The following is a 26,911-nucleotide window of genomic DNA, read 5'->3' as shown; positions in this document are numbered from 1 at the left end:
TATAATGAGCCTTTTACATGCCATTTCAGATGGCTAAGTTATTTGCATGTTGAAAGCAAAACATGTACAAAAGCAAAACATATATAAGCTCACATATATAAGACTTATTTAAAGTCTACCTACATAACTTCTCACTGAGAGTTATTTCTCTCACCTCTGCTCTCTGAAATCCACTCTTTGTGCCTCAGCCAATTGAATTAAAGCTTTTTTTTTAAAGGAACACTCTAATGTGCCTTAATTTACTATTTTCCTACATAAGCACAGCCAAGGCAAAGCCTTTGAGAATTTGGAGTATAACTCAAGAGAACATCAGGGAAGAAGGTGACAAGAAGGCCATCGAGAGCCTAGTAAATTGCTCAGGAGGGACTGGAAGTAGCTGGAAGGTGAGGTGCTTGGAAGGAAGTTCCCACAATTTGGGAGACAGAACACTAGTAAAATGAGAGGAATAAAGAAAAAAATCTGATTCTGTGGAAGTCTGGTTATGATTCCAGTAGAAGGCTGTCTTAAAATTGCTTCCGTCTATCATATGAAGCATAAAGACACCATTATAATGCATAGCTCTGTATATAGGGGAGATAACATCTAGAAATTTAGGGAAATCTGTCAGAATTCCCCAGATCTGTCCAATCCCAGCCACAGGGTGATGACCATTGACCCTTTCTTCCCTGTATGAAGCTCTCCACCAGCATTACAGGCTTAGAACATGTGAAAATATCACATGCACAAGCTGGTTCAAAGAGCATACCGCCAATAGGTCTGGGATGCCTCGTTTAAGATGTTTAAGATGCCAAACTCAAAGTCAGAAAAGAATGAAGACTTCTAGTGTTTGTTGCGAAAGAAGGCTGAAATCAGTAAAATACCAAACAAACGGGAGGTGGCTTTTCATTCATTCCCGTAGTAGCTCGTGGCAAGGCTCCATTCAGCAGCCTCCGGGAGCTGTGTTTAATTTCATGCCATCTCCCCGTCATTACATGTAATTTTCTAGCGAATAGTTTACTCTTCACAAACTAAATATTCATTTCTCTTGATGACAGTAAGCTGGATTGTCTGTTTAGAAGTTGTCATTGTGGAGAAACCAGAGTAGACTAAAATGAACATTCTAAGCAAGTTTAAAAACTGCCCGGATCTCCAGGGATGTCAGAGAGAACGGCTGGGGGGGCATCCACAAGGAGGAAGCTGGAGGGGAGGAGGGGCCATAACTCTGTCGTGCAGAGCTGGGGAGAAGCCTCATCCTCACGGGATTCAAGCAGCTGCAGTATTGACGGGAGCACTATTGGTTTGTGTCTACACATGCCTGAAGGCAGAACTCAGTGGAGTTAGTGTTTTGTTTTTCTTATCTCTAGCGAAGATGTATTCTGTTGGGTTAAGTTTTTGATTGCCTGGCCTATAGTGATGACATCTGACTGTTTCCTTCCTACCTTCAGACACTATTAATTCTAGCCCCAGGAATTTTAATCTTGGCAAAACTGCTACAATTTAGCTGCCAGGCCTTGAACTTCCCCTGGCCAGGAGGGTTAACGCCAACCGGCACAACAGCAGAAACAAAGAAACGGTGAGGGGCAGGACTTTTGTATCAGTGATACTGCACTGAGGGCTTGCTACAGCCTGGTTGTGGATGAAGCTTCCCTTCTGTGATTTTAACCCATCCATCCTCCCTTCCTTCCTTCCTTCCTTCCTTCCTTCCTCCTTCCTTCCTCCTTCCTTCCTCCTTCCTTCCTCCTTCCTTCCTCCTTCCTTCCTCCTTCCTTCCTTCCTTCCTTCCTTCCTTCCTTCCTTCCTTCCTCCTTCCTCCCTCCCTCCTTTCTTTCTTTCTTTCTTTCTTTCTTTCTTTCTTTCCTTCTCTCTCTATTTTTTCTCTTTCTTTCTCTTTCTTTCTGTCTTTCTATCTTTCTTTCTCTCTTTCCGGCCTGTGTTCAAAAGCAATCTCAATGTGCACAGACTCCAGGAGACGTTCCAAAGCAAGCTTCACCTTTGTAAATCCAATGAAGGTGATGAGCTGTGAAGTTTGCGTTAGTTTAAAGAAAAAAAAAAAAGAAGAAGGAATTGAGACGTTTCAGTTGCAGAACTCTGATCTGCAAGATGTTCCAATAGAAAGTAAAGCAGGGCCCCCAGAGAGGCATTCATGCTCTGAGAAAGCAAAAGCCTCATTTTTAGCAGGAGTTTCAGGGAAAGCCGGTGCCAGCTAACAATGCTAAATGTCACCCCACAGAGCCTCTCTGCTGTCACTCTGAGAAGTCATTAGAATCTGCTCCCTATGCAGACTGCCCAGAACATCCTCATACATATCAGCTAGGGATAATGTGTGGAAGAGAAGGGTTTTTTTTTTTTAATTTTTTTAACGTTTATTTATTTTTGAGAGAGACAGAGATAGTGCAAGCAGGGGAGGGGAAGAGAGAGAGGGCGACACAGAATCCAAAGCAGGCTCCAGGCTCTGAGCTGTCGGCACAGAGCCCAATGTGGGGCTCAGACCCATGAATCACGAGATCATGACCTGAGCCGAAGTCAGACACTTAACCGACTGAGCCACCCAGGTGCCCAAAAGAGAAGGTTTTTAAGGGGACCATTTTAAATGGATCACTTCCCATGAGCATACCCCCCACTAAATCCTTCCTCAAAAGTGATAGGAAGAACAGAGTGTGGAGAGTTGGAATCTCCTTCCAGGTAAATGTGGGCTACAGAGCTCCACGCTGGGCCATGCCTAGTGCTCCCAGGGATGCCGTGGGTGGGATGCCACCGCGGTCAGGGTGGCGAGCAGTGGCCTCAGTGGTGCTGGAGATGGGCGAAATCTCAGTAAATGGGGGGGGGCGGGCAGGGAGGTGGCTTTGACCGCAATAGAATGAAGAGTCCTGGCTCTTGAATAAGTCAGATTGCTTTTTGAACAAAATGTGCCTTAATTGAAGCCAGAATTTGTTCATAGTTCTAATTTAGCAGATTTCTGTTATGTGCACGAAATCTCCTTTTCCTGGAATCTTAGGTTTGGAAGCGTGCTCTCTTTCATTCCCTCCACCTTTGCACCGAATTTTATCCATTTCATTCAGAGTCTAGTTCACAAGTGGTGTCCTTTTAGAAGGAGCCACATCAACCTCTGCTGTCATGGTCATCCACGACTTCTAATTCTGCCCTCTGAGTAGCGCTGCGCAGCCTAGCTTCTCTCCTGCATCACTGCACTGGAATGTTCCCGGGAGTTGTCAAGCTTCCCTTCCCCTCTGTGGACTACAGGCTAAATAATCCAGGTTTCTGCCAGCCAAGTAAATATTCCTGTTCATGAGCATGGTGGCATCGTAGGGAGGCTCTCTGAGAGTCTGCATGGTGCATTGTCCCCAAGAAGAAAACTAGGACTTCAACCATGATATTCTCAGTTATCAAAAAATGACATACCTTTTCTTTTTAATTGCAACAGCCATGCAGGGCTATTTACTGGGGGAATAGCACCGCCAAAGCAGGGGTTAGAACACAGATATTAGAACCAGACAGCCTATGCTGGAATCCTGGTTCTTCCACAATGGCCATGCGACCCATGGCAAGGTAGTTAACCTCTCTGTGGCCCCAGCTCCCACATCTGTAAAATGGATCTAATAAGAGTCTCTATCTCACAGAGGAGATCTAACAAAATGAATGAAGATTTGTAAAAGCCTGCAATAATACCTGCTACATGTTAAGTGATATAAAATGGCTTATTAAATAAAAAGGAAGAAAGCAAGGGAGGAAGGAAGGAAGAAATGAAGTTATTTAAGAAGAAAGACTTTTTATTTCTTTGCATGTCGATAGGGGGACAGTTAAGCATGGGCTCATAACAGACCTAGGGTGAAAGCATCCTATTGGACCAGGTCTCAAGAGGAGTGGAGAGTTGGACATTAAGTTAAGCGATTCTTCTGAGTGTTTAGGTTTTGAGGCTCTTTGCTGTGCCCAACAAGCCTAACATACCTTAAAAAAATTATCAACGAGGGTATTGTATGTTTGCCAAAAGTAGTATATAGTCTGTAAATATATATTTATAATATTAAAAACTCCTAACTCTTCTCGTCTCTCAGTCTTTGCATAAGATTCAAGTTACCCAACTGAAATTATTCAGGATTCTTTAGCATATTAACAGATGCTTTCCACTATCTAAATGCATGAATTAAAGTGGATTTTCTGCCTGATTGGAGGTGGGGGTGGGACCACAGAAATCTCTGTCCACACCTGCTGAAATACACTCGCCGTGAGAGCCACGTGGGCACCCAGCGGTCACACTGTCCAGTCTTTGACCTCGGTTCTCCCCCTGAGGACACAATGCCACTGTCCTCTGCTCAGGTACTAGGAGATCACAGTAGTTAATTCTGCTGGGGGACATAGAACATGACCACGAGCATTTTTCAGACTGAAAAGTAGTTACATCATGCCATCAGTTCACCTGAATTAGAGCTCGGGAAAAGAAGATCCATCTCGTGACATGTCTGCGTGGCAAACAGCGGTCCTCTGCAGGGCTCCCAAATCCCTCCAGGAGGTGTGTTGGATGGATAGAGAGAAGGTGTAATTCCATCATCTCAAATAAATGACAGATGATATGTGTGATGTAGCCTGTCCCGTGATGGTGGAGACCCTTGCAGTACATAGCCTAGCACACACTAATTAGCTCCATATCCAAAGATAACAAGTGGGGGGAAAAGTTGCAAAATAAATGGAAAATCATTAACATTCTTAATATATAACCTTAGGAATGAATAAGGAAATGATGACTCCAATAGAAAAATAGAGGGGGGTGGTGCCTGGGTGGCTCAGTCAGTTGAGCGGCCAACTTCAGCTCAGGTCATGATCTCGCGGCCCGTGAGTTCGAGCCCTGCGTCAGGCTCTGTGCTGACAGCTCAGAGCCTGGAGCCTATTTCAGATTCTGTGTCTCCCTCTCTCTGACCCTCCCCCCTTCATGCTCTGTCTTTCTCTGTCTCAAAAATAAATAAACGTTAAAAAAAAATTAAAAAAAAAAAGAAAAATAGAGGGGAAAAAGGAAAAAGAAAAGAAACATAGAGAAAAGACAAAAACAAGCAATTAAAAAGAATTTTAAATGGCCAATGTAGTGTGAAGAGAAGTTCAGTATCATTAGGATTAAAGAAATGTAAATTCACGGGAGAGTTAGGTAACATTTTCTTTGCCTGTAAAACTGGGATAGACTGAAAAAGTGAATGGTGGCTCTCTGCTCTCCCACCTTGCAGCCTGCAGCTTTATCCCCCGATTACAACTTTCTCGGCCCTTCTGCCCTTCATTCAGCAAGTTCTCAAAGGTGCTAATGGACAACTTTGCTCCAGGTCTTCTGAATCTTATTGTCTCTGCCTGGAAAGTCTTCCCCCGACTCCTTGTCTGCTCTGCTTAAAAATATCCCTTCCCCAACGCCCAGTGGCTCAGTCAGTTAAGCGTCCGACTTCAGCTCATGATCTCACAGTCCGTGGGTTCGAATCCCGCGTCTGGCTCTGTGCTGACCACTCAGAGCCTGGAGCCTGCTTCAGATTCTGTGTCTCCCTGTCTGTCTGTTCCTCCCCTGCTCATGCTCTGTCTCTCTCTGTCTCTCAATAATAAATAAACGTGAAGACATTTTTTAAAATAAAAATAAAAATGTCCCTTCCCCTCCCAGTTTAAAGTATTCTCTCTCTCAGCTTTTTTTCACCTTCTTAAAATTGGCTGTAATTTTTAATCATATGATTTTCTTCATTGCGTCTCTTCTGCTCTGGACTGTAAACTGCAAACAGGCAAGAAGCATAGATGGTGTGTTCCCCGATTTATACGCGGGACCTGATTTAATGCTTAGCGTGCAGTAACTGCTCGCTTCGTATTTTCCAGATGTCTGAATACATTCATGAAGTGGGGTCTTTAAGATTTTTAAAATAATGTTACGCTTATGGTATGTCGAGTCCTATGACATTGCCTTTTTTCAACTATCATTATTTTTGTCAACTATCATTAATTTAACATGGTTTGACTTGTAAATTAATGTGATTTCTCAGGGGATATTTTCAGTTACAGTATTAAAAGATGTAAACATACCCATACTCTTGCTATTTCTTTATCTAAGGATAGATAGACGTATAGATAAAGATACACAGATATAAGTAACCATATGCAGAGAGGTGGCGACGCTCACAGCCTTATTCATAATTTAGTAATAATAAAAAAAGATTGAAAAAGAAAAGATTGAAACAGACTAAATGTCTATTCCAAAAGAAGAAGCTAATTAAATTAGGGTACATCCATGTACTGGAAGTGAAGTTAAGAGAAGTACATTATGTAACAGTGCATATGATTCTCTCTCTCTCTCTCTCTCTCTCTCTCTCTCTCACACACACACACACACACACACACACACACACACACATCGATAAGAAGCCCGGAAGGATATATACCAACATATTAACAATGGTTAATTTCTGGAAGGTGGGGTTACTTATGATTTAAATGCACATACATTTGTGCTATAAGGAAAGATCCTTTGAGAAGATTAAATTCTAGAACCCATTGAAGTTGTAGATAAATGTATGTTTAGATAGTTGGATGGCAGATAAAGATGAGAGAAATAGAATCATAATTCAGTTGAAATCTACACTTCAGACACTCCCAAATTGTAAGCAACTTCTATTTACCACAGTTACAGAACAGAGTTCTTGATTTTATCACGGAAGTCTGGGGTGGTAAGTGTGAGGTTCTGCAATTTAAAATAAACTATTCTCCGTTTTAAACTAAAAGGGCTGAGAAAAATCAAATGAAGCATTCCTAATACCACACTGTGGTGCCTTTAGGAGGTAGGAGATTACCTACAGGGACATCCATTTCTCCGAAATTAAGGCACGTTTGAGCTTGATAACAGAATTATAAAAATGTTATCTGTCATAGCTCCTTAGATATATTTTTGGAAATAGTATCTTAGAGTTATAACCTTATTCTTCCCAAAGTATAACAAGAACCTGAAGAAGCACCTGTGACCAGACAGTGTAGGTCCAGCCGTGCGTGTACTGGGGGCTCAGTAAATATTAGTGCCCTTTTGCACCCCCGGCAAAGAAGCCACTAGAACTTTGTACACTCAAGAACCCCTCGGGTCAAGGTGTTTACTCTGACATCCCATCCGTGTACCAATTTGTGTCAAACCCCAATAAACACTGCAGAAGAGCTTTAAACACTTATGGGTGAGATTAGCAGCCTGTGTCCTCAGGGCCGGCCGTGAACGAGGTCTGAGAGAGTGGGGGGGGGGGGCGGGGAACAGCCTCCTCTCAGCACCTTGCCAGTGACCTTCCGCTTCCCAGCTCCTCCGAGGTGAGAGCGTGTGCAGCCAGCGACCTACCTGTGCCTTACTTGGAAGGGCCCCCAAGTGTGAAACTTCTGAAATGCAAAAAAGCCTCCTTTACGCTAAGCGATCTGTAAGAGCTTTTTCTTCTTTGGTTCAGACTGTCCAGTCTTACTGGAAGATGCAGGGGCAGGTGTAGGGATCCAGGCAAAATCATTCAGACCTTCTGTGCGCCTGGGGCGGTTCTGCGCCATTCTGAATTGGCTCTGGGAGGGCAGCCTGCCTTAGGGTGTCCCCATTCACACAGCAGCAGAGCGCCTTAGTGCTGTCTGTGAGCGTTTGCAGCTCCTGCCACACCTTTTTCAAGATTCCTTTTTTGAGCTCTGTCAGTTGAGATGGTCCACCTCACCACATAAAGAAGGATATTTTCTGTGGCGCTAATTTACATTGCAGCCATGGTTAACGCTGGGAGAGTTTACATGAAGACGGATGCACAGATACCTTTTGAACAGCAGCTGGGAGAGACGACAGTCAGCCAAAACCTCAGCAAAGCGCTGTAAATCTTTTTGAGTCGGCACTAAGACAAACCAAGAATCCTTTTTCCTCCTCCCATTAATGCATCCGAAGTAAGCCATTAAACAGGGTTAAAGGTAAATTGTTGTAAAAGTTTTGCAGAAAGAGGGAGGGGCTGTGTCCAGCTTTGAGACATTGCGACCAGGCTCGGCTTACTCTCCACCTTTTATCCCAAAAGCTTCATGGGGCTGTTTGCAAAGGTTCCTTTGCTTTGAATTATGGCCTGGGAAGAGAGGTTTTGGCCAGTAAAAGAGGGGACAAATGGATGCTCTAAGGAAGCTGGCCACAGACCACTTTAGGTCACTAATAAATAAGGGGAACTCTTGGCTCTTGTGATGCTGGATCTAGAATAGTCTCCTGGTTTTAATCTGTCCCCGTGGACCAGAACATGATGGCATTGCGACCAGGGACTTGTGAAGTCGTTTGTTCCATGCTTGTCACATTTAGTCTTTTATAATACCCCTTTTTCATTTTTTATTTATAGCATTTATGTGCCAGGCAGTGTTTAAGAACTGAGGGTTAAAAAATAAAGTAAAACCCTAGCTCCTCCTCTCAAAGGGGAAGTGAGAAGCACGTAGTGAAGCAGAGAAATCACCATATAGTAAATGAGGCGACTTGTCCTCCTGGTCTGTGTGTGAGCCTGACCTTATTGCTTCCACGTGAAGTCACATCTGAAAGGCTGCTTTGGGCACGGTGTCGCCATGCAAAGGTATGGTATTGTTATTAAGGAACTGGATGCTTATGACATTTTGAATCCTCCCTAGACTAAATATATTAATCCACGTCTAAGTTCTTCAGGGTTTGGTCTGCTGCCCTCGTCATAAACATTTTATTCCCCTAAAAATGCAGTTTTTATATCTCCAATTTGACCTAAAGCATAGAGAGTATACAATAAAATAAAGGAAGCCTGCTATAGTTATCAGCCCCCAGAAAAGCTTACGTCTGCAAGTGTTAGTCTGGCTTGATTTGAGCTGGACTACTGGAAAACCACAGAGAGACAGGAAAATTCTGTACTTTGTCCAAGAAAGCTTTGCCCTTCGTTTTAGGTGTTACTAAATACCTCAGATTTGAAAAAATGATATTTATCTATCTATTTATCTATCTATCTATCTATCTATCTATCTATCTATCTACACATTTAAAATGTCTGATATTTGCTGCATTATTTAAATGGGTATTGATTGCTTTTCAGCTGGTTCAAATTTAAAACTCAGGGATTCTGCTTTGTGCCAAGAAATTAGTCAGACATTCTTAAATGCGAATGTAGTGTTCACAGTATTTATCAGTAAAAAGCATGATTCTGAGGGATAGGCTTGGCTGCTCCGGAACTGTCTTACATCAGCCTCTCCCCATGGCCTGGGGGGTACGGAGGTGGGGGGGCGGAGCCAGAGGAATCCTATGGGGGGTGGGTCTGGAAACTCCCCATGGAGCTCCCCATCTAACCAATTTCAAGTTTCTGTGTGGGAGACAGAGCACCCCCACAGATGCTTTTTTGAGCCAAGAACTCAAGCTTTGAAAGGGGTCTCATCAAAAAAAAAAAAAAAAAAAAGTTAAGAAAAAATCGTGACGTCTGAGAGAGTCAGATAACAATACTTGGAAAAGTGGCTACCAGTCTCTGGGGAGAACAGAGGATGCACAGGAAGGACATTCAGGAAGTTTGTAGCTTGCGGCCTTCTCCTGTGTGTGACCCAGATGACAAGCATATGCCTGCCCCTCCTTCCTGGTGGCTACTAAGTGAAAGATCTTCAGGAAGAAAACATTCTCATTGTTTCTTTCACAGAAGCAGATTGGAGGAGTGCTGTGTGGCGTGTGCGTTTAGCTGTCAGACTACATAGTTGCTTAGTTGTTTCCAATAAGACCTCAGGAAAAATAAGGACTAGTTCCTTAGTGTGTCCAGTTTGTATTTTCTAGTCAGCTAATAATGGTTGGCCTTGTAGACTCCTGCTTATTGCAGATCTTTGAGGGAAGCTCTTGTCTTCCTGCTCCAGCAAGAACATCTCAAGTCATGTTGCCTGTTCATCTTTGCAAGCTGGCGCTGGAGAGAGGATGGGGGTATTTGCTTAAGGTGCAGGAATTAGCCTAGACTCCGTTCTTTTCATTAAATCTGGCGTCCAGTTTGTTTCAGTTATTTCTTTTTTCCTAAAAGCAGAGGATTAGAGGGGGAAATGCACAATTTGGCCTCAAATGGGAGTCTGGATTATGGAGGTTTCTACCTAGTTGGGTTCATTGGAACCTGCTTTCCTCTCTAGTTGATTTATTGGACTCGGATTTTCAAAGCCCCCTCTTTTGACGTAGTCCATCTGCCTGATTGAATTGAGCCTTTCCAGGTGCTAAGACGGCCACCTAAATATGTCCCATCTAGTGGTGCACTGGGGAAGTTGACATTCAACCAGATATTCAAGGAAAACCACCTGCTTTGTAGTAGTCACTGATTTCCATGGCATAAATACCCTAGCCCTGGGTGACCCCAAGCTGCGAACATGATGCGACTGACCAGGGAGTTAGGAAGAGACCCTGGGCTGGTGCCAGCTACCTCCAGCTCACCCTTGCTCCCCAGGCTGTGGTCAGCCAAAAAACAAATGTCTCTGAGGGTCGGACCGTGACCTTCTGCATCCTCGCTCAAGCTGCCATTGGAAGACACTTGTTTTCTGTACCTTTCCCATTACAGGTCTCTACCCTCGAATGCAAACTGAATCAGAGAGGGGATCCTGAGGATGTATTTCCTAATATCTGAAATGAAAAAAATCAGTATTAGTGTTTCTCTAAGTAAAACGGGCAGCCAGTTGCAGAGGAAGTGGCTAGCCGAATGAAGGAAGGGCACCACAAAGTCAAACTTTAGTTTTATGATTCTTCACCCACCTTGAATGTGGCTCAAAAAAATTTACAAACATAAAAATTTCACTTCACTATAAATAAATCCTTCATTTATTTACTTAGCACTTTTATCCTTAAATCCTCTTAAAGATTTACCCTTTTAAATCTGTGACACTTTTATCTCCCTAACCCTACTCTCTTCTTTATTTTCTCCATAGTATGTATGCATGTATATGTATGTATATGTGTATAGCCTGATTTTTGTTATTTTTCCCCCCAGTAAATGTAAGATTCACGTTTGCTGCTCTCTTACCACTGCTTAGCATGTAATAGGGCTTCATAAAGCCTATTGAATAAATTGAATGAATACCTTACTTTTACCTGTTTTCACAGGTATTATTAAATAACGACTGGATTTTATTACCGTATTAACCCAAAGATAATAGGTGACATTTAACAGCAAAGATAACTTAAATAATTACAGAATGAATCATTTAGAAATATACAGTGTTCTCAGGAATAAGGTAATCTTGAAATAAAAATTGTTAAATGTAGGACAGACAATGAGAGGAGGTTTTTCTACATACATTAAATGTTTTATGACATGATAAAATTTATATCAACTGTATTGAAAATGAAGAACTACAAGCTACCCAGCACTCCATATAATAAATAGGTATTATGGACTTTTGTCTGCACTTTATAGTTGACCCATGCTCAGAGGAAACAACTCAATTGCTGCTATTGCAATTTTAAGCTACATATGCTTCATCAGTTTTTCTTTTTCATAAAATTTCCAGCTATCAAAATGTCCGCCAGTGTTTATTCTGTTTTTACAAGTGAACATCAGTCTTTGGCATACGCTTCTGGCAATGGGAAGTTTGTAGTTAGCGTAAAGAAAGCCACAAACCATACAAAGGAACTGTAATGTTATAAAAGACGCCCAAAGGCACATAAAAGTGAAAATCCTCATCCTACGAAACTAAGCATCCTCCACTGAGATGCTTGCCAGTGTTCTATAAATACTGGCAAATAAGAAACCTGAAATAACTCTGTTTTCTTCTTCCTTCTCTCAGAAGAATACTATAAGTGCATTTTTAGTGGAGAAAATACAGTTGTGTTATAAAAGACCTCATGGGTCAACTTTGCGTTTCATTGTTCCGCCACCTACCTTGCACATGTGGCATACCCCTGGGACCAGTAGCGCAGGAAGTGACAAGATCTCTCGCACACAATTCATGTTCTCACGTGTATCTTTCAGGGACAGCCTCATAAACACCAACCTGAAAACTTTTATAAGCTTGGTAAGCTCTTTGTGAAGTGCTTCAGTGTAAACGAATAAAGTTATTTATTGGTTTAACCTAAAGACACATTCTGCGCCTTTCCCCTGCGATAATGTTAGGAGAGTTTTGGCAAACGTGCACTAAAAGGAAAAGTATGTACAACATGATACCGTGAAACCAACCACAAAACACAGTGATGTACCAAATTAAGAACAGAAATGCTGAAGTTAATTGCTCTACATTTTAATGTATGCCTTTGTTGAAATCTGTGTGTGTGTGTGTGTGTGTGTGTGTGTGTGTGTGTGTGTGTGTAAGGAGAAATTGGGCTGTGGTTATTCCATGCAATTAAGGTTCTCAGGCTCCCCGGTGCTGCCTGCATTGCGACGTCGTACGTTGAAATGCTAGTCAAGAGGCTTATAATGTAGCGGCTACCAGCTGTCTACATTTGTCTGGATTTGTGTGAAGATGCTGCTGATCGCATTGTAGAGACGCCTTGACTAACCTGAGGACCCAAAGTGAGTATACCAGCATCATAGCTGACCGTGCAGGTATTGGAGAAGGGATTCAAGGCTAAAGTTACTTTGCTGCTGGAGCTGAGTTACTGCGATCGGCCCTGCTGAAATTTCAGATACTTCATCTTTGGTTTTGAGAGGAAACCGACACCCCAAAATGGAGAGAAGTTAGCTTCGGTGGTGCCGTCCGGCCAACGTATACAAAATAGCAGACTAGTTTAAGAAAGGAGACAAGCTGTGTGTCATTGACTCTGACATGTAAAATTTTATATTTGAGGCCTAGAAAATAAGGGCATGTGAATTAAATATTAATTTATGAAGATGTGACATATACGGACCCAAGATTGCCAGGCTCCTGACGCCTTTTTTTAAGGTGACTCTAACTTGGTCTCCTGCTACAACTCAGGCCTTACCTCTGATGAGCTGCTCTTGAATTTTCACAATGTTGTGACCTACCGTGTTCCCTAAAGCTGAACACCCTCAGCGGTGGATAGCAGACTGTGAATTTTAACAGTTAGCACTTTCTAGTGATTTTCCACTCATTAATTGATTAGATCTTATCTCCTTAAATTTTTATGTCAAGCCATATCACGAAGTTCCTGTAAGAATGAGCAGGATGGGGTGCGTAAGTGGTTCAGTCGGTTAAGCGTCTGACTCTGGCTCAGGTCATGATCTCATGGCTTGTGAGTTCAAGCTGCACATCGGGCTCTGTGCTGACAGCTCAGAGCCTGGAGCCTGCTTCAGATTCTGTGTCTCCCTCTCTCTCTGCTTCTCCGCCCCCCACTCATGCTCTGTTTCTCTCTCCTTCCAAAATAAAGAAACACTAAAAAAATTAAAAAAAAAAAGAATGGGCAGACTGGAATTTTATGAGAGCATCTAAGAGTTTCAGGCTAACTAGGGAACTGACACATTATTTTATTTTTAAAGTCAATTTCAGAGCATATCACGAGACCAATTCAGAGGTAGCCCTTCATTCTAAGCTTTCCACAATGAAGGTGGTTCTTCATAGTAAAGAACATGGCCGGATCCTTAAGTATCTTCTCATTTGTCTAAAACAGATGGCTTTATTTGTGTAATTTCAGTGTTCTACATAATATCACTCCCTGAAGAAAGTAACCTATATATGGATGTGTAGTGTCTGCAGTTCTTGAAGGAGGCAGTCAACCAGGATGCTTTTTTGTGCGTCCATCGCTTACATTTCCTGCTCCCTTCCTTCTTTAAAGAGTGCTGTCTGAACTGCCCGCCATCCTGCGTGGCCTCTACTGCAGACACAGTCCACGGATTCTCCCTCGTCTGTCTCCTGTGGTCTCAGAGTCCTCTGCCTGCTCAGAGCCTTCTCTCCTGGCTACCTTGGAATCTGGCAGTGTCCTTCCTGTCTGTGTCTTCATCCTCGCTTTAGTTTATTAGGACCTCCATACAGCTTAACCTGAAGGAGCCACGTTGTCCATGACCTGGCTCCTCCCACCCCCTTCTCACCCCTCCCCACCTCAAAAAGGCCTGACTTTTATTTGTTTTTTTAATTTAATTTTTTATTTTTTAAAATTTACATCCACATTAGCATTGAGTGCAGCAATGATTTCAGGAGTAGATTCCTTAGTGCCCCTTACCCATTTAGCCCATCCCCGCCTCCCACAACCCCTCCAGCAACCCTCTGTTTGTTCTCCATATTTGTGAGTCTCTTATGTTTTGTCCCCCTCCCTGTTTTTATATTATTTTTGTTTCCCTTCCTTATGTTCATCTGTTTTGTCTCTTAAAGTCCTCATTTGAGTGAAGTCATATATTTGTCTTTCTCTGACTAGTTTCACTTAGCATAATACCCTCTAGTTCCATCCACGTAGTTGCAAATGGCAAGATTTCATTCTTTCTGATTGCTGAGTAATACTCCACTGTATACATATATCACATCTTCTTATCCATTCGTCCATCGATGGACATTTGGGCTCTTTCTGTACTTTGGCTACTGTTGCTAGTGCTGCTATAAACATGGGGGTGCGTGTGTCCCTTTGAAACAGCACACCTGTATCCCGTGGATAAATGCCTAGTAGTGCAATTGCTGGGTCGTAGGGTAGTTCTATTTTTAGTTTTTGGAGGAACCTCCATACTGTTTTCCAGAGTGGCTGTACCAGTCTGCATTCCCAAAAAAAGGCCTGGCTTTTAAAAGAAGTCTGCCCTCACCACCTCCACTTCCTGACCATCCATATAGTTCTCAATCACTCCTTTTCTGCACGATCTTTTCTGTAATTCTACTGAGACTTTGCTACACATGTTACCTGTCTTCTCCAATAGCTAAAAATATGTGAATGCCCTCTTATCAAAATTGGTCCCTCTACTACATTTGATTCCCTCTTCCCCCTCTTTTCACATTCATTTAACGTTTTTTTTTTTTTCTTAACTGGATCATCTTTCTGAAACTGCTCTTTAAAAATTAACTAATTTCCCCCAATCGCCATCCCTGATGATCTTATGTCTCTAAACACTCTTGCTGAAGAAGCAGCAAAAATAATTTGGCATCGTGGAAACCTGGATTTGAATGAATGGGACATCACATCAGCTACGATTTCAGTTAGGTTATATAAAGATTCTGAGTCTCATTATCTCATCAATTTCTATTAAAATTTAAGTTTTAGGGGCGCCTGGGTGGCTCAGTCAGTTAAGCGTCCGACTTTGGCTCAGTTCATGATCTCGCGGTTTGTGAGTTCAAGCCCCGCATCGGGCTCTGTGCTGACAGCGTGGAGCCTTGGAGCCTGCTTCAGATTCTGTGTCTCCGTCTCTCTCTGCCCCTCCCCCAAGTGTGCTCTGTCTCTCTCTGTCTACCAAAAATAAATAAAATGTAAAAAAACATTTTTTTAATTTAAGTTTTAAAGTCATATAGTATCCTACCTTGTAAAATAATGTATTTAAACATTTTATAATCATTGCATGTTTAGGCTATTTGTAGTTCTCAGGATGGGTAATTACCAAGTATTTTCAGATCCTAAGTGTTCCTATAACTTTTCCCTGATAAGGACTATGTGCCCGAAAAGACACTGGGCCAAGAGGGTTGGGTCCCTTCCCTCCTGTCAATCACTTTCCACACATGTGAACGTGCACACACATGCATACACACACAAACACTCCTGGTGTCCATTGTTTCTGAGGGTTGGAGTGGATGTGGAAAGATCTAGAAGGCAGGAAGGGCAGGGAAGGGCAGGGTGATGGTGACAATGACAGGGCCAGCAATCTGGCCTCCTCAGAGGCATTCTGTGCAGGGAAGGCACACTACCACTTCCTGTTCTGTATGGATCTGTGTTTCTGAACCAGGAGGAGTATGGTGGGAAGAGAATGGAACATGTTTTTACCTTCTGAAGGGCCGACTGGTTTGTTTGGTTTCCATGGGAAACAGATGCACAGAACACTACATGCTGAGTTTCACAGTTCAGTTGACCTACTTGTGAAAGTTCCTCTTAGATCCTTGAAAATAGATTTACTCTTAGAGTGTGTGTGTGTGTGTGTGTGTGTGCATGTGAGTTCCCTGGAAGTTGGTAGAAGAGACATCACAGGCTGCCAATCAGATCCAATCTTTTTTTTAAAAAAAAGATTTTATTTTTTTAAGTAATCTCTACACCCAACGTGGGGCTCAAATCCACAACCCCGAGATCAAGAATCCCATGCTCCCCTGACTGAGCCAGCCAGGCACCCTAGAGCCAATTTTTGTGCTCAACAGTTCATTTTAAAAATCCATTATTTGATGAGGGGATTCATTATTTAGGAGGTACATTTCATTTTGGAGTACTTTGAAGATAGTTTCTCAAAAGAAAATCTTTCACGTGTTGTAACAGCCTCCATTCATAGAGGAGAGTGGCATATTTGTGAATAGACTTGTTGACTATGTCTGAATAGGCTAGTCTTAGTCTCCACAAAGAATGAATACGGGTAATGGATTTTGTCACATACTGACCAGTCAGCTCAGATGACAGCATGAAACATGTGTGGTGCTCCTTCAAAACCTCCTGGACATGAGATATTTGGATACAAAAACACAAATGTAATATTTGTTCCTACTTACTGAGGCAGCAAACTTTCAAATTGAGAGACTGAAAAAGCTAAAATGGTAGAAATTAATTAATAATGCAAACAGTCATCAATTCTATTCAGGAAAGTAAAATGATTAGGTATTCAACATTTTAGTCTAAAAAGCAAATTATTTCCTGCAGACATACTATATTTGGGATTATGAACCCTAATATATAAAGTGTTGTTATAAATCAATTGGATAAAAGACAAACATCTAATAGGCAAATGGACAATGAGCGTGAATAAGCGATTCATAATAGAAAATATTAAAATCTTAAAAATCTAGGAAAATTTATTGAATTTCATTACTAATTACAAAAAGGTAAGTTAAAATGTTTTATAGAAGGTAAAAGGAATTCAGTCAGTTACATGTATCTGAATAAAATTTGGGGGTAAATTTTTGATTAATATTATCAAATATACACATGTATATATATGTATATACTTTAATATGCACTATATATATATATATACACAATGTATATTAATACATGTTAATGTATATGCATAGATCATGTTACATTAACTCTTACTTTTAGGAATTTATCTTAAGTATTAATTGAACAAATGTTTAAGATATATGTAAAAAGGTATTTAACACATGCTTATGGTATTAGCAAAAATATAGATATAGTTTACATATTAATAAGGACTTACTTTTTTTGAAAAATTATAGAATACTATATGGGCAATAAAATGATTACATGCCTACATTTATTGACACGGAAAAGCTATATTACATATTACTAAGTGATTAAAGCAGGTTTCAAAATAGGATGACCTTTAGTTTATATGTGCGGGTATGAATGTGAGAGTCTTAGCATGGGGGTGGGTGTTAATGCAAAAATAAAAGATTATAAGTATTTTCATGTTTTGTGATGATCTGTGGTTGGTTGACCCTTTAATGACAACACAGGTTTGAACTGTGTGGGTCCACATATACATGGATGTTTTTTGGTAAATGCAGTACAATACTGTAAATGTATTTTCTCTTCCTTGTGATTTTCTTAATAACATTTTCTTTTCTCTAGCTTACTTTATTGTAAGAACACAACATAGAACACAGGTAACATACAAAATAGGTGTTAATGTCATCAGTAAGGCTTCTGGTCAGTAATAGGTTATTAGTAGCTAGGTTACTGGGAAGTCAAAAGTTATATGTGGATTTTCAAATGCACGTGGGTCAGCACCCCTAACCCGCACATTGTTCAAGGGTCAACTATATATTATTTTACAAATAAGGGAAAAAATAAAGTCGCTTATTTTGAAAAACATACTGTTGATGATGTGTTCTATATATGCCACCATATTGTTCATGAGAATTATGAATTCTGACCCTTACCATTCATGAGTGATCATCTCTAGATGATGGAAAATTAAGACCTATTATGGGGGTGCCTGGGTGGCTCAGTCAGTTGAGTGTCCGACTTTGGCTCAGGTCATGATCTTGCGGCTTGTGGGTTCGAGCCCCGCATCGGGCTCTCTGCTGACTGCTCAGAGCCTGGAGCCTGCTTCAGATTCTGTCTCCCTCTCTCTCTGCCCCTCCCCTGCTCTCATTCTGTCTCTCCCCCTCTCTTAAAAATAAATTTCTTTTAAATTAAAAAAAAAGACTTATTACGAAAAGAACTGACAAAGGGTACGTGTAATGAAAACCAAAGTATGCAACTAAATGACACTAACTGTGTACATAAAGTGGTGTGTCATCTATTTACATGACAGAGCAGGACATGATGGGCATTACAAGAGTATTAGGTGGAGGGGAAAATGATATTTTAGAAAATACATGTCATTGAATATGAAAATTATTAAATAAGAGATGGTGAAGAATTTTTTTTCTTGATCTTTTACAGTGACTTTTAACCAATTAATAGCAAATCTCATCTGGGAGTTAGGATGCCGAAAATTTGACAGATCTCTTACCATGTAACCCAGAGTGCTACAGGCATGCTCAGTGGCTGGAAAAATTGCATTACTTGGGTTCATATCATTCATTATAACAGCCATTTCTGTGGTTTAAGAGAGTTTTAGCTACAGTTCAACCCAAGAGCATCTTCATATTTGCAAAGTGAACTGTCACTGCTGGCCAACTGAGAAGAATCTATTTTTCTCCTAGAATTTCACATTATGTTCAACGTTAGATGCATGGTACAATCTTGACTTGTGGCATAGATGTGAACATCTCTCAGGAGTTAAAAATAATGTAAATGAAGCTTCCACCAGAAAACTTGTAAGCGGTCTAATTTCCTGGTATTTGTGTTTGATCACCGAATTCTGTGCCAGGCCACACGTTCAGCTGCCTGGCGGCCCCTGCGATATATAAAAAGTACTTCCATTTTTATAGGAATGTGCTGGCAAACATCTACCACTTCTATGAATTATTAGTCCTTTTCTGCTAATTATTTTGGAAAAAAAAAAAAAGCAGAGGTGTAGGTCCAAGTTCAAGTGGCTCTCAACATCTGAGACATACTTGGGCTAAAACTGTTCAGTTGGAAGAAAATCTCTGCCCCATATGGCCACCAGGTCTACCAGTGCATTATGAAGCCTGTAGGAAAAATCATGTTACTTTCTTTTTGTATTAGAAATTGAGCAACAGATTGAAAGAATGACTGATAAAAGTAATCGCCGAGGAAACATAATAAAGCGAGTGACCAATTTATGACAGGACGTAAATTGACGTCTATGAAAAACAGAAAATTACGAACTGAAAGGGACCTGTTGGACACCCTGGAACTTGAATGGCTGGTTTCAAACAACAGGCCCAGCCCTGCGATTTTACACTACTACTAATAAACAAATTTGAAGAAGTCAAAATTAATCGACCCCGTCCCATCATCTTCAGGTTACATTTTGGCGTGTGGCCTTCTGTCTATGTATATTTGTATAAATCGTACTCCTAGGGGTCATGCTGAGTGCTAAACAGAATTAACATAGTTTTGGAAACTCACAGGTCCTAGATGAAAGATCATATGGGAAGGTGTTTGATGATATATCTTCTACTGGAGGCTCCCACATGCTTCTGAAATTAATAACCAGACACAGAAAACTTTGTAAAATTAAAAAAATTGTTATGAATTCCATATTGAGGCCAGATCAGGGTGAGAGACAAGTGATAGCAAGGAGAGTAAGGAAAGGAAGGTGAAGAAGTATGGAAAGGCAAGAAGACAGGATGACAAAGCAATTAGTAAGGAGGTTCAGAACGTTGACTCTGTGGCCCCAAATCTAGATTTCCCTGCCTCCTGGGCCAGGGAGCCCCAGCAGAACGCACCCATTTGGCTTGGGGAAGATGGTTCCCAAGAAAAGAAGTTTCCATAACTTCTTTCTCTTACGGAAAGAACAGGAACTTGGATCTTCAGATGCCAATTGGAAAATGGGGGTGAGAGGGAGAGAGAGAATGGATAGTGTTTTGTTTGTTCTGTAAAGTAGCGATGGTTGATTCATTTCTTCAAGGAGGAAATGTCCTGCACTTCTCTGCATGGTGGTGCCCCCCTTGAAGAGTCCGTGCTGCAGGATGCTACAGGGCATTTTGTTAACCTTGGGCACACACAGCATCGATTCGGGAACTTGCTGTACAGACCGAATGGCCTTGAGTCTTGGTTTGTTTGCAGCTTCTGGACACTGTCATATGCCATTCCACACTTCAGTTCTGCTGTTGGATGTTGGTGCTATCAAGGGCGATTTTTAGAACTAAAGAACCCTAATTCATTATTTCTGACTCCATCTACAATCAGAAAGGAAAAACGCCCCTAGGCTTTGTGTCTGATATTCTATGCCATATATTTTTCTTTTTGTTGTTGCTGTCCTTTGCTTTCCCTTGAAGAATGGAACATGTTTTAGACTTCTCCATATTATAAATCTCATTTGAAAAGTGTTGAATCAAGGAAGTCTGCCAGCTACTTTTGTTTTCCCTACTTTTCTCTCTCCCTGTTGGACCGCTCCAGCAAAGGAGAATAATATTACCTTACCATGTAAAACATGGTTAATGGCTTTAAAAGAATTCCCCAACAACTGAATAATGAGCTGCCAAAAATATTCTTGGTGCCAGAGGGATCTGGATATGTCTGTTTCATTTATTGTGTGTTTCTCATTTCATCATGACTAAGTGCTCACAAAAGACATAAAAACCCAAACCTCCAGGGTATGTGGGGTGTTGGAGGGCAGAAACCATATTTTAATATATTCAGTCGTATAACTAACACAGTAAGATGATTAGTAGAGTATCCACAGCAAACAATGATGAATGCCAGTTGTAGGTAAGATGCTCAAAGTATCAATTAAGTTAGTATCTGGCCACTAGAAGGAAGTCGTTTTTGTACCATCTCTGTTGTGCTTGGTTGAGTGGCTGAAGAAAATTTATTCCAAGGAGTGCTGGGAGTCTTGCACCAAAAACTTTTATCTTGTTCTGCTTATTTGAGTGAGTCTACTAAGAAATGTGAAGAGGGAACCTATTTCTTTTTTTTTTTTTTTTTAGTTTATTTTTTTGGGGTGGGGAGGGGCAGAGAGAGAGGGAGACACAGAATCCAAAGCAGGCTCCAGGCTCTGAGCTGTCAACACAGAGCCCGACACGGGGCTTGAACTCACGGACTGCGAGATCCTGACCTGAGCCAAAGATGGACACTTAACTGACTGAGCCACCCAGGCGCCCCTGGAAGCTATTTCTTAACTAAAGTTTCATGTTTTAAGAGCCTGATAATAGATAATAGAGCCTGATAATAGATAATAGATCTATTAAAAAGGGGAGTTTTCTTAGAAATGTATTTAAAAAATGAGTTTAGGGATGCACGCAGCAGATCTGGGCAAAAAAAAATGAAAATGTAGAAAAAAATGTAAAGGTGCTTTGTTTCTCACCGGAAGCAAGTCAACGAGAATAGCGTCCGGACCCTCTCATGAACCCCTTCAGCCTCCCCTAGACCCTTGCCACTCGGTCTGAGCTCAGACTGTCTGGTTCTCACTTGGCAGGAGACTCTTAATCTCTCCCACTTCTCTGTTTGGGCCAGGCTGTTGCCAGCTGTCTTTGAATACAGTGTGGTTTCTGACTCAGGTTCTGTTATGTTTTGCCAGGGTCTTAATTGCTAGTATCTCAGGGGCAGGGTAATTGTCTTCCAAGAATTCCTGAGATAGGGATTTTGAATTGCCTGTGACTCACAGGACAGATGACATTCATATGGGCCCACTCCCCTGGATGAGGAGCCATGGACATTCCTGGGCTGGTTAACTAAAATTCCACGACTCCTACTTTTACTCCGCAAAGCATACTGGAATTCAATTGGATAAGAGTGACTTCATCCAAAGAGATAAGCCTGAATCTGCTTTAAATCTGTGTGTGTGTGTGTGCGTGTGTGTGTGTGTGTGTGTGTGCATGTGTGCATGTGTGCTCAAAATTCATAACAAAAATGTAGTCCTTTATTATGTAGAATACTTGTTTAAAATGCTTCGTCATAACCAAGTATGTGAACCGAAGGCAAACATCATATTCATGCTCTCTTGGGACTCAGTCTTCAGAGAGGGCCCAGGGAAACCACTGTATAATCCCCTGCCTTTTCAGGAAGCCTAACCCTAGGAGACGCTGAGTTGCCACCAGACAGTAAAGCATCTGAAGCCGAATTCTCTAGAAAGAGATACAGCACCATCGTAGTTCACTGTGACTTGGGGGAAAACAAACAGGGTAGACTTTATCTGCCTCTGGAGACCCAGTGCTGAATCTCCCGTTTCCTGTTTGCAGAAATCAGTTGTACAGAAGGGCAGTGATTATCTGCTGTGATTAACAAGCTAATGCAAAGCATAACTCACGAATTTAGGGCTAAGTGAGTGAGTGCTGAACTCAAAATGTATTTGCCACTGACTCATGTAAATCGTCAAACCATGAGTTAATACAAACCCTTAACTTCTATTAATGCAGTTTTTATTAAAGTGGTCTTTGATAAAAAACAAAAATTTAGCACTCTTCTGTCTATCAGGTTCTCGGGAAATTATTATGCCTATAAGGTAGGGAAGAATTATTACATGAAAAATATTATAGAAAATCTTTTTTTAAAGCCCAGCTGTTCTTTTATGGATTTGGATATACTACTCTTTAAATCATGTCACTGGAAACAGTATGTTTTGCATGCAAGAGACTTCTGATTTAAATGTGTAGCTTTAAAAAGAAAGAACTGTTTGGGGCGCCTGGGTGGCGCAGTCGGTTAAGCGTCCGACTTCAGCCAGGTCACGATCTCGCGGTCCGTGAGTTCGAGCCCCGCGTCAGGCTCTGGGCTGATGGCTCGGAGCCTGGAGCCTGTTTCCGATTCTGTGTCTCCCTCTCTCTCTGCCCCTCCCCCGTTCATGCTCTGTCTCTCTCTGTCCCAAAAATAAATAAAAAACGTTGAAAAAAAAAAAAATTTAAAAAAGAAAGAACTGTTCATCCTTGTGCTTCAACACTGGTGAGATAAAGGCCTGGTGTTTAATGAGTTAGACCTTGAGGGCACCATCTTGCTTTCCATGTGCCACATGAAATTAAAAGTTGAATTTTAGGGGCGCCTGGATGGCGCAGTCGGTTAAGCGTCCGACTTCAGCCAGGTCACGATCTCACGGTCCGTGAGTTCGAGCCCCGCGTCAGGCTCTGGGCTGATGGCTCGGAGCCTGGAGCCTGTTTCCGATTCTGTGTCACCCTCTCTCTCTGCCCCTCCCCCGTTCATGCTCTGTCTCTCTCTGTCCCAAAAATAAATAAACGTTGAAAAAAAAAAAGTTGAATTTTAGCGGCTACAACTTACAAGATGCTGTTGCGTTAATTTAGACAAGAGAGTTTTACTCCTGTTATTCTGATGCATTCGGACTCTTAGAGTGTGATTTTGTGGCCTACAGTATAACCAGAGGAAAGGGAGGTAGAGCTTTGTCACTTGTTCGTTGTGTGGAATGTTCTCTAAAAGGGCCATTTGGGGACTGGTGGTGGGAACGATGAGTTTGAGGGAAAACTCATCCCATGTAACTGTAAAGCCAAGTATCTACCAGGGTGTGCAAAAAGAGGACAAAACTAACTGAATGCTTGAGGTACATCAGTTAATTATGTTCTTTTGTCTCGTTTACAGGCTCAACATGGGAAAAGACATTTCGGCAGATTGGCTTTGAAAGGTAAGCACCATTTAGCATGGCTTCACTTTTCGGTTCTCCTGTCCTATTTCACTCTAAGTAATTTACTGATGATAGATCAGTGGTCTCGTCACCACTGCTGTAGGGACTCTATGCCCATGAGGAAGTCATCATTTTGCCCCCAGAGCCTCTGTTTCCTTGTAAAGTAGCCCTTTGAATGATAAAATCCCTGCCAGCCTGCAGGGTGAACATGGAGATCAGATGGAGGAATTTATATGAAAATGCCTCTTAAATCAGGAAACAGCATCAAACGTGAGTTGTCTAATTGGAGAATTATGGGAAGTCGTTTGCTCTTTTCTAGCTTTATCACCGCTTGTGTCCCATTAGTTGTACAGTTTTAGCACAAAGAAATGTACATTGATATTGACACCTTTCCAATCATCACAATTGTTAGATCTTAGTCGCTGCAAGTTAGAAGCTGAGATCATGTCTCTCCTAGCTAAAAGCACTCCTTCACCAGCATCTCCCCAAAAGAAAACAAAATGGACTTATTATACCATCAAAGTAGAGGTAGAGTTAATAAGGTTGCTAACCAACCTGCCTTGGAACTCAGTGGCAGCTTGTGTGACAGACGTCTCTCATTTGGTGTCTACTATGGAGCTTCCCAGGTCGGTACAAACTTATTGGAATAGAGGAAAGTGACTTTATTTTATTTTTTACTCTAAAAGCAGATTTTGACTAGTTCTTTTTATCACATTGGAAATGTGTTTTTAGGTGTATTAATCAAGCTGACAGAATGCTTAGAGAAATAATAAAATACTTTAAAATGCATTTCTCCGTTAGCAAGAGACAATAAGAATTGTCAGGCTCGCCAGGCTAACTATGGTGGCATTTCCTGTATCATTTGTTATTTGATTCAGAGATTTATTTCTCTCTCCACTTAAACTTCCACCAAAAATCAGCACCATCGCTGTTGGTCTCCCCGTAAATCCTTGTAGTTTATTCTGAAGGTTATTGCACGAGGTTGGCTTGAGAGGCAGATATCGTGGGCCAACTTAAAACAGAGAATAGAAAATCCTATCATTCTTTCATTTTGTGTGAAGTCTTTTCCCAAAGTATCTTTCTTTCTCTTGATTCTTCTTTCATGTTAATGACAAACACCAAACATAAGCAAAGGGGTGAAAATAATAAATTGAAAGTCATTATCCAGCTTCAGTGGGAAGCTGGATACTTCTTTCGTCTGTTTTCTTTTTCTTGTCTATTTTAGGGAAAACCTCGGACATCGTGTCACTTTTTCCCTACATAAGTTGAGGATACATCTCTGAAAAAAAAAAAAAATGGGTGTTTTCTTCCAGAATCATAATACCATCATACCAAGTGCAAATAACAATAAGTCCATGGTGGGAAGCCTGGGTGACTCAGTTGGTTAATTGACTTCCGGCTCGGGTCATGATCTTGGGGTTCATGAGTTCTAGCCCCGAATTGGGCTCTGCACTGACAGCACAGAGCCTGCTTGGGATTCTCTGTCTCCTCTCTCTCTGCTCCTCCCCAGCTCATACTCTCTCTCTCTCTTTCAAAAATAAATAAACTTAAAAAAAAAAAAAAAAAACAAGCCCTTGGTATCAATGCTTCCATTTCCTGATGATCTCAAAAATGCCATCTTAAAGATACTGGTTTGAATCAGGGTGCTATTGAAGCACACACATTCCTGTTTGTTGTTACATCACAGACAACAATTCCCTACCAACTTCATTTTGTTTTCTTCATGTCATTGACTTATCAAGAAACTAGGTCAGTTGTCTTGAAGAAGGTCTCACGTTCTGGATTTGTCTGTTTGTGGGATTGTGTCTCTATTCATTCTATTTCATGTCAATTCAGCATGTTCCCTTTCACTCACTGGGAACAACTTCACCTTGGCTTTTTGTCCTTTTGACACAGGACCATCAGTCTTTTATAGTTTCCGTGTTTCTAGTACAGTTCTATGTACAAGCCCATCCGGTATTCCAGACCCGGAGTCACGCATTCTTCCAAGGAGCCCTACTTTCTTTGTGGAGAGTGGTATTTTGAAATCACAATCTAAATACTTGGGATGCCCATCATTTCTAGACCATCATTGTTTCCGGGCTGTTTCTTCAATACATGTTAGAGGTAGAAAATACTTTTTTTTAATTAAAAAAATACCCTAAATTCATACATTATTTCCAGATCAAATGTAGCCCTACAGAATTTTTAACTTCTCTGGTACTATATTTGTATTTATTTTATTTTTCACTGAAAAATAAAGTTTTGTTTGGTTCTTAACAAAACTTATTTCATTTTAATGTATATATATATATAATATATAGTATATATAAAATATTATATAAAATAATTTAAAAATAATACACTAATATTACAATTCATACTAAGAATGTTAAATGAAGTCTTTAAAACTTGCATTGTCGGGGCGCCTGGATGGCGCAGTCGGTTAAGCGTCCGACTTCAGCCAGGTCATGATCTCGCGGTCCGTGAGTTCAAGCCCCGCGTCAGGCTCTGGGCTGACGGCTCGGAGCCTGGAGCCTGTTTCCGATTCTGTGTCTCCCTCTCTCTCTGCCCCTCCCCTGTTCATGCTCTGTCTCTCTCTGTCCCAAAAATAAATAAACGTTGAAAAAAAAATTAAAACTTGCATTGTCTTGGGGTGCCTGGGCGGTTTAGTCGATTAAATGTCCAACTCTCGATTTTGGCTCAGGTCATGATCTCAGGATTGTGAGATCCAGCTCTGGCTTGGACTCTGTGTTGGGCATGGAGTCTGATTAAGATTCTCTCTCTCTCTCTCCCTCTCCCTCTCTGTCTTCCCCCCACCCTGCTCGTGCTCACGCTCTCTCCCTCTCTCCAAAAAAACAAAAATGTAAAATAAATACATTAAATTAATTAATTAATTAATTAAATTTTCATTGTCTTAACTCCGTATTACATTAAGGATGTACAATCAAAGAATGAAAAGTAAAAGTAAAGTTGCTTAAGGTTTTTTTCCTATGTGATTGTAGTCTAACTTTTTATATATAACTTGGCTCATTTGTTTCAGAACCTTTTTAATGTCAATGGATTTTTAACATTTCATTTTTGAATATATCGCATGTATATATCTCCATGTACCAATTATATTGTTTTTATATGTATAACGTGTTTTCAGAGAAATGTCACATGCATCTTCTTCCCCTGTGCCCCACGCCTTCCTCCTTCTACAATTACCATGTTTATTAGCTTTTGGTTTAACCTTTTGGTGTTTATTTTCACACGTGCAAACCAGTCCTCGTGTGTATCTGTATCCTTGCCCTATCTTGCATGAAGAGTGGCATATTATACCCATTATTCTACACTTTGAGAGT

At 41.1% G+C, this 26,911-nt stretch overlaps 1 protein-coding gene across 2 annotated transcripts in view; it reads left to right on the top strand.

The window, feature by feature from the left end:
• PIEZO2 (piezo type mechanosensitive ion channel component 2) overlaps window positions 1-26,911 on the top strand; it is a 470,115-nt gene that overhangs the window by 196,045 nt on the left and 247,159 nt on the right. For both annotated transcript variants that reach the window (XM_047090354.1, XM_047090353.1), the window contains exon 4: window positions 23,543-23,585. In XM_047090354.1, the coding sequence (XP_046946310.1) occupies window positions 23,543-23,585 (43 nt within the window). The remainder of the gene's footprint in view (window positions 1-23,542; window positions 23,586-26,911) is intronic.

The sequence above is a fragment of the Lynx rufus genome, unplaced genomic scaffold (genome assembly GCF_022079265.1).
Source record: "Lynx rufus isolate CCGP_SWC_20201006 ecotype Redwood Valley unplaced genomic scaffold, mLynRuf1.p SCAF_29, whole genome shotgun sequence".
NCBI lineage: Eukaryota > Metazoa > Chordata > Mammalia > Carnivora > Felidae > Lynx > Lynx rufus.
This window is presented reverse-complemented; position numbering and strand designations above follow the sequence as displayed.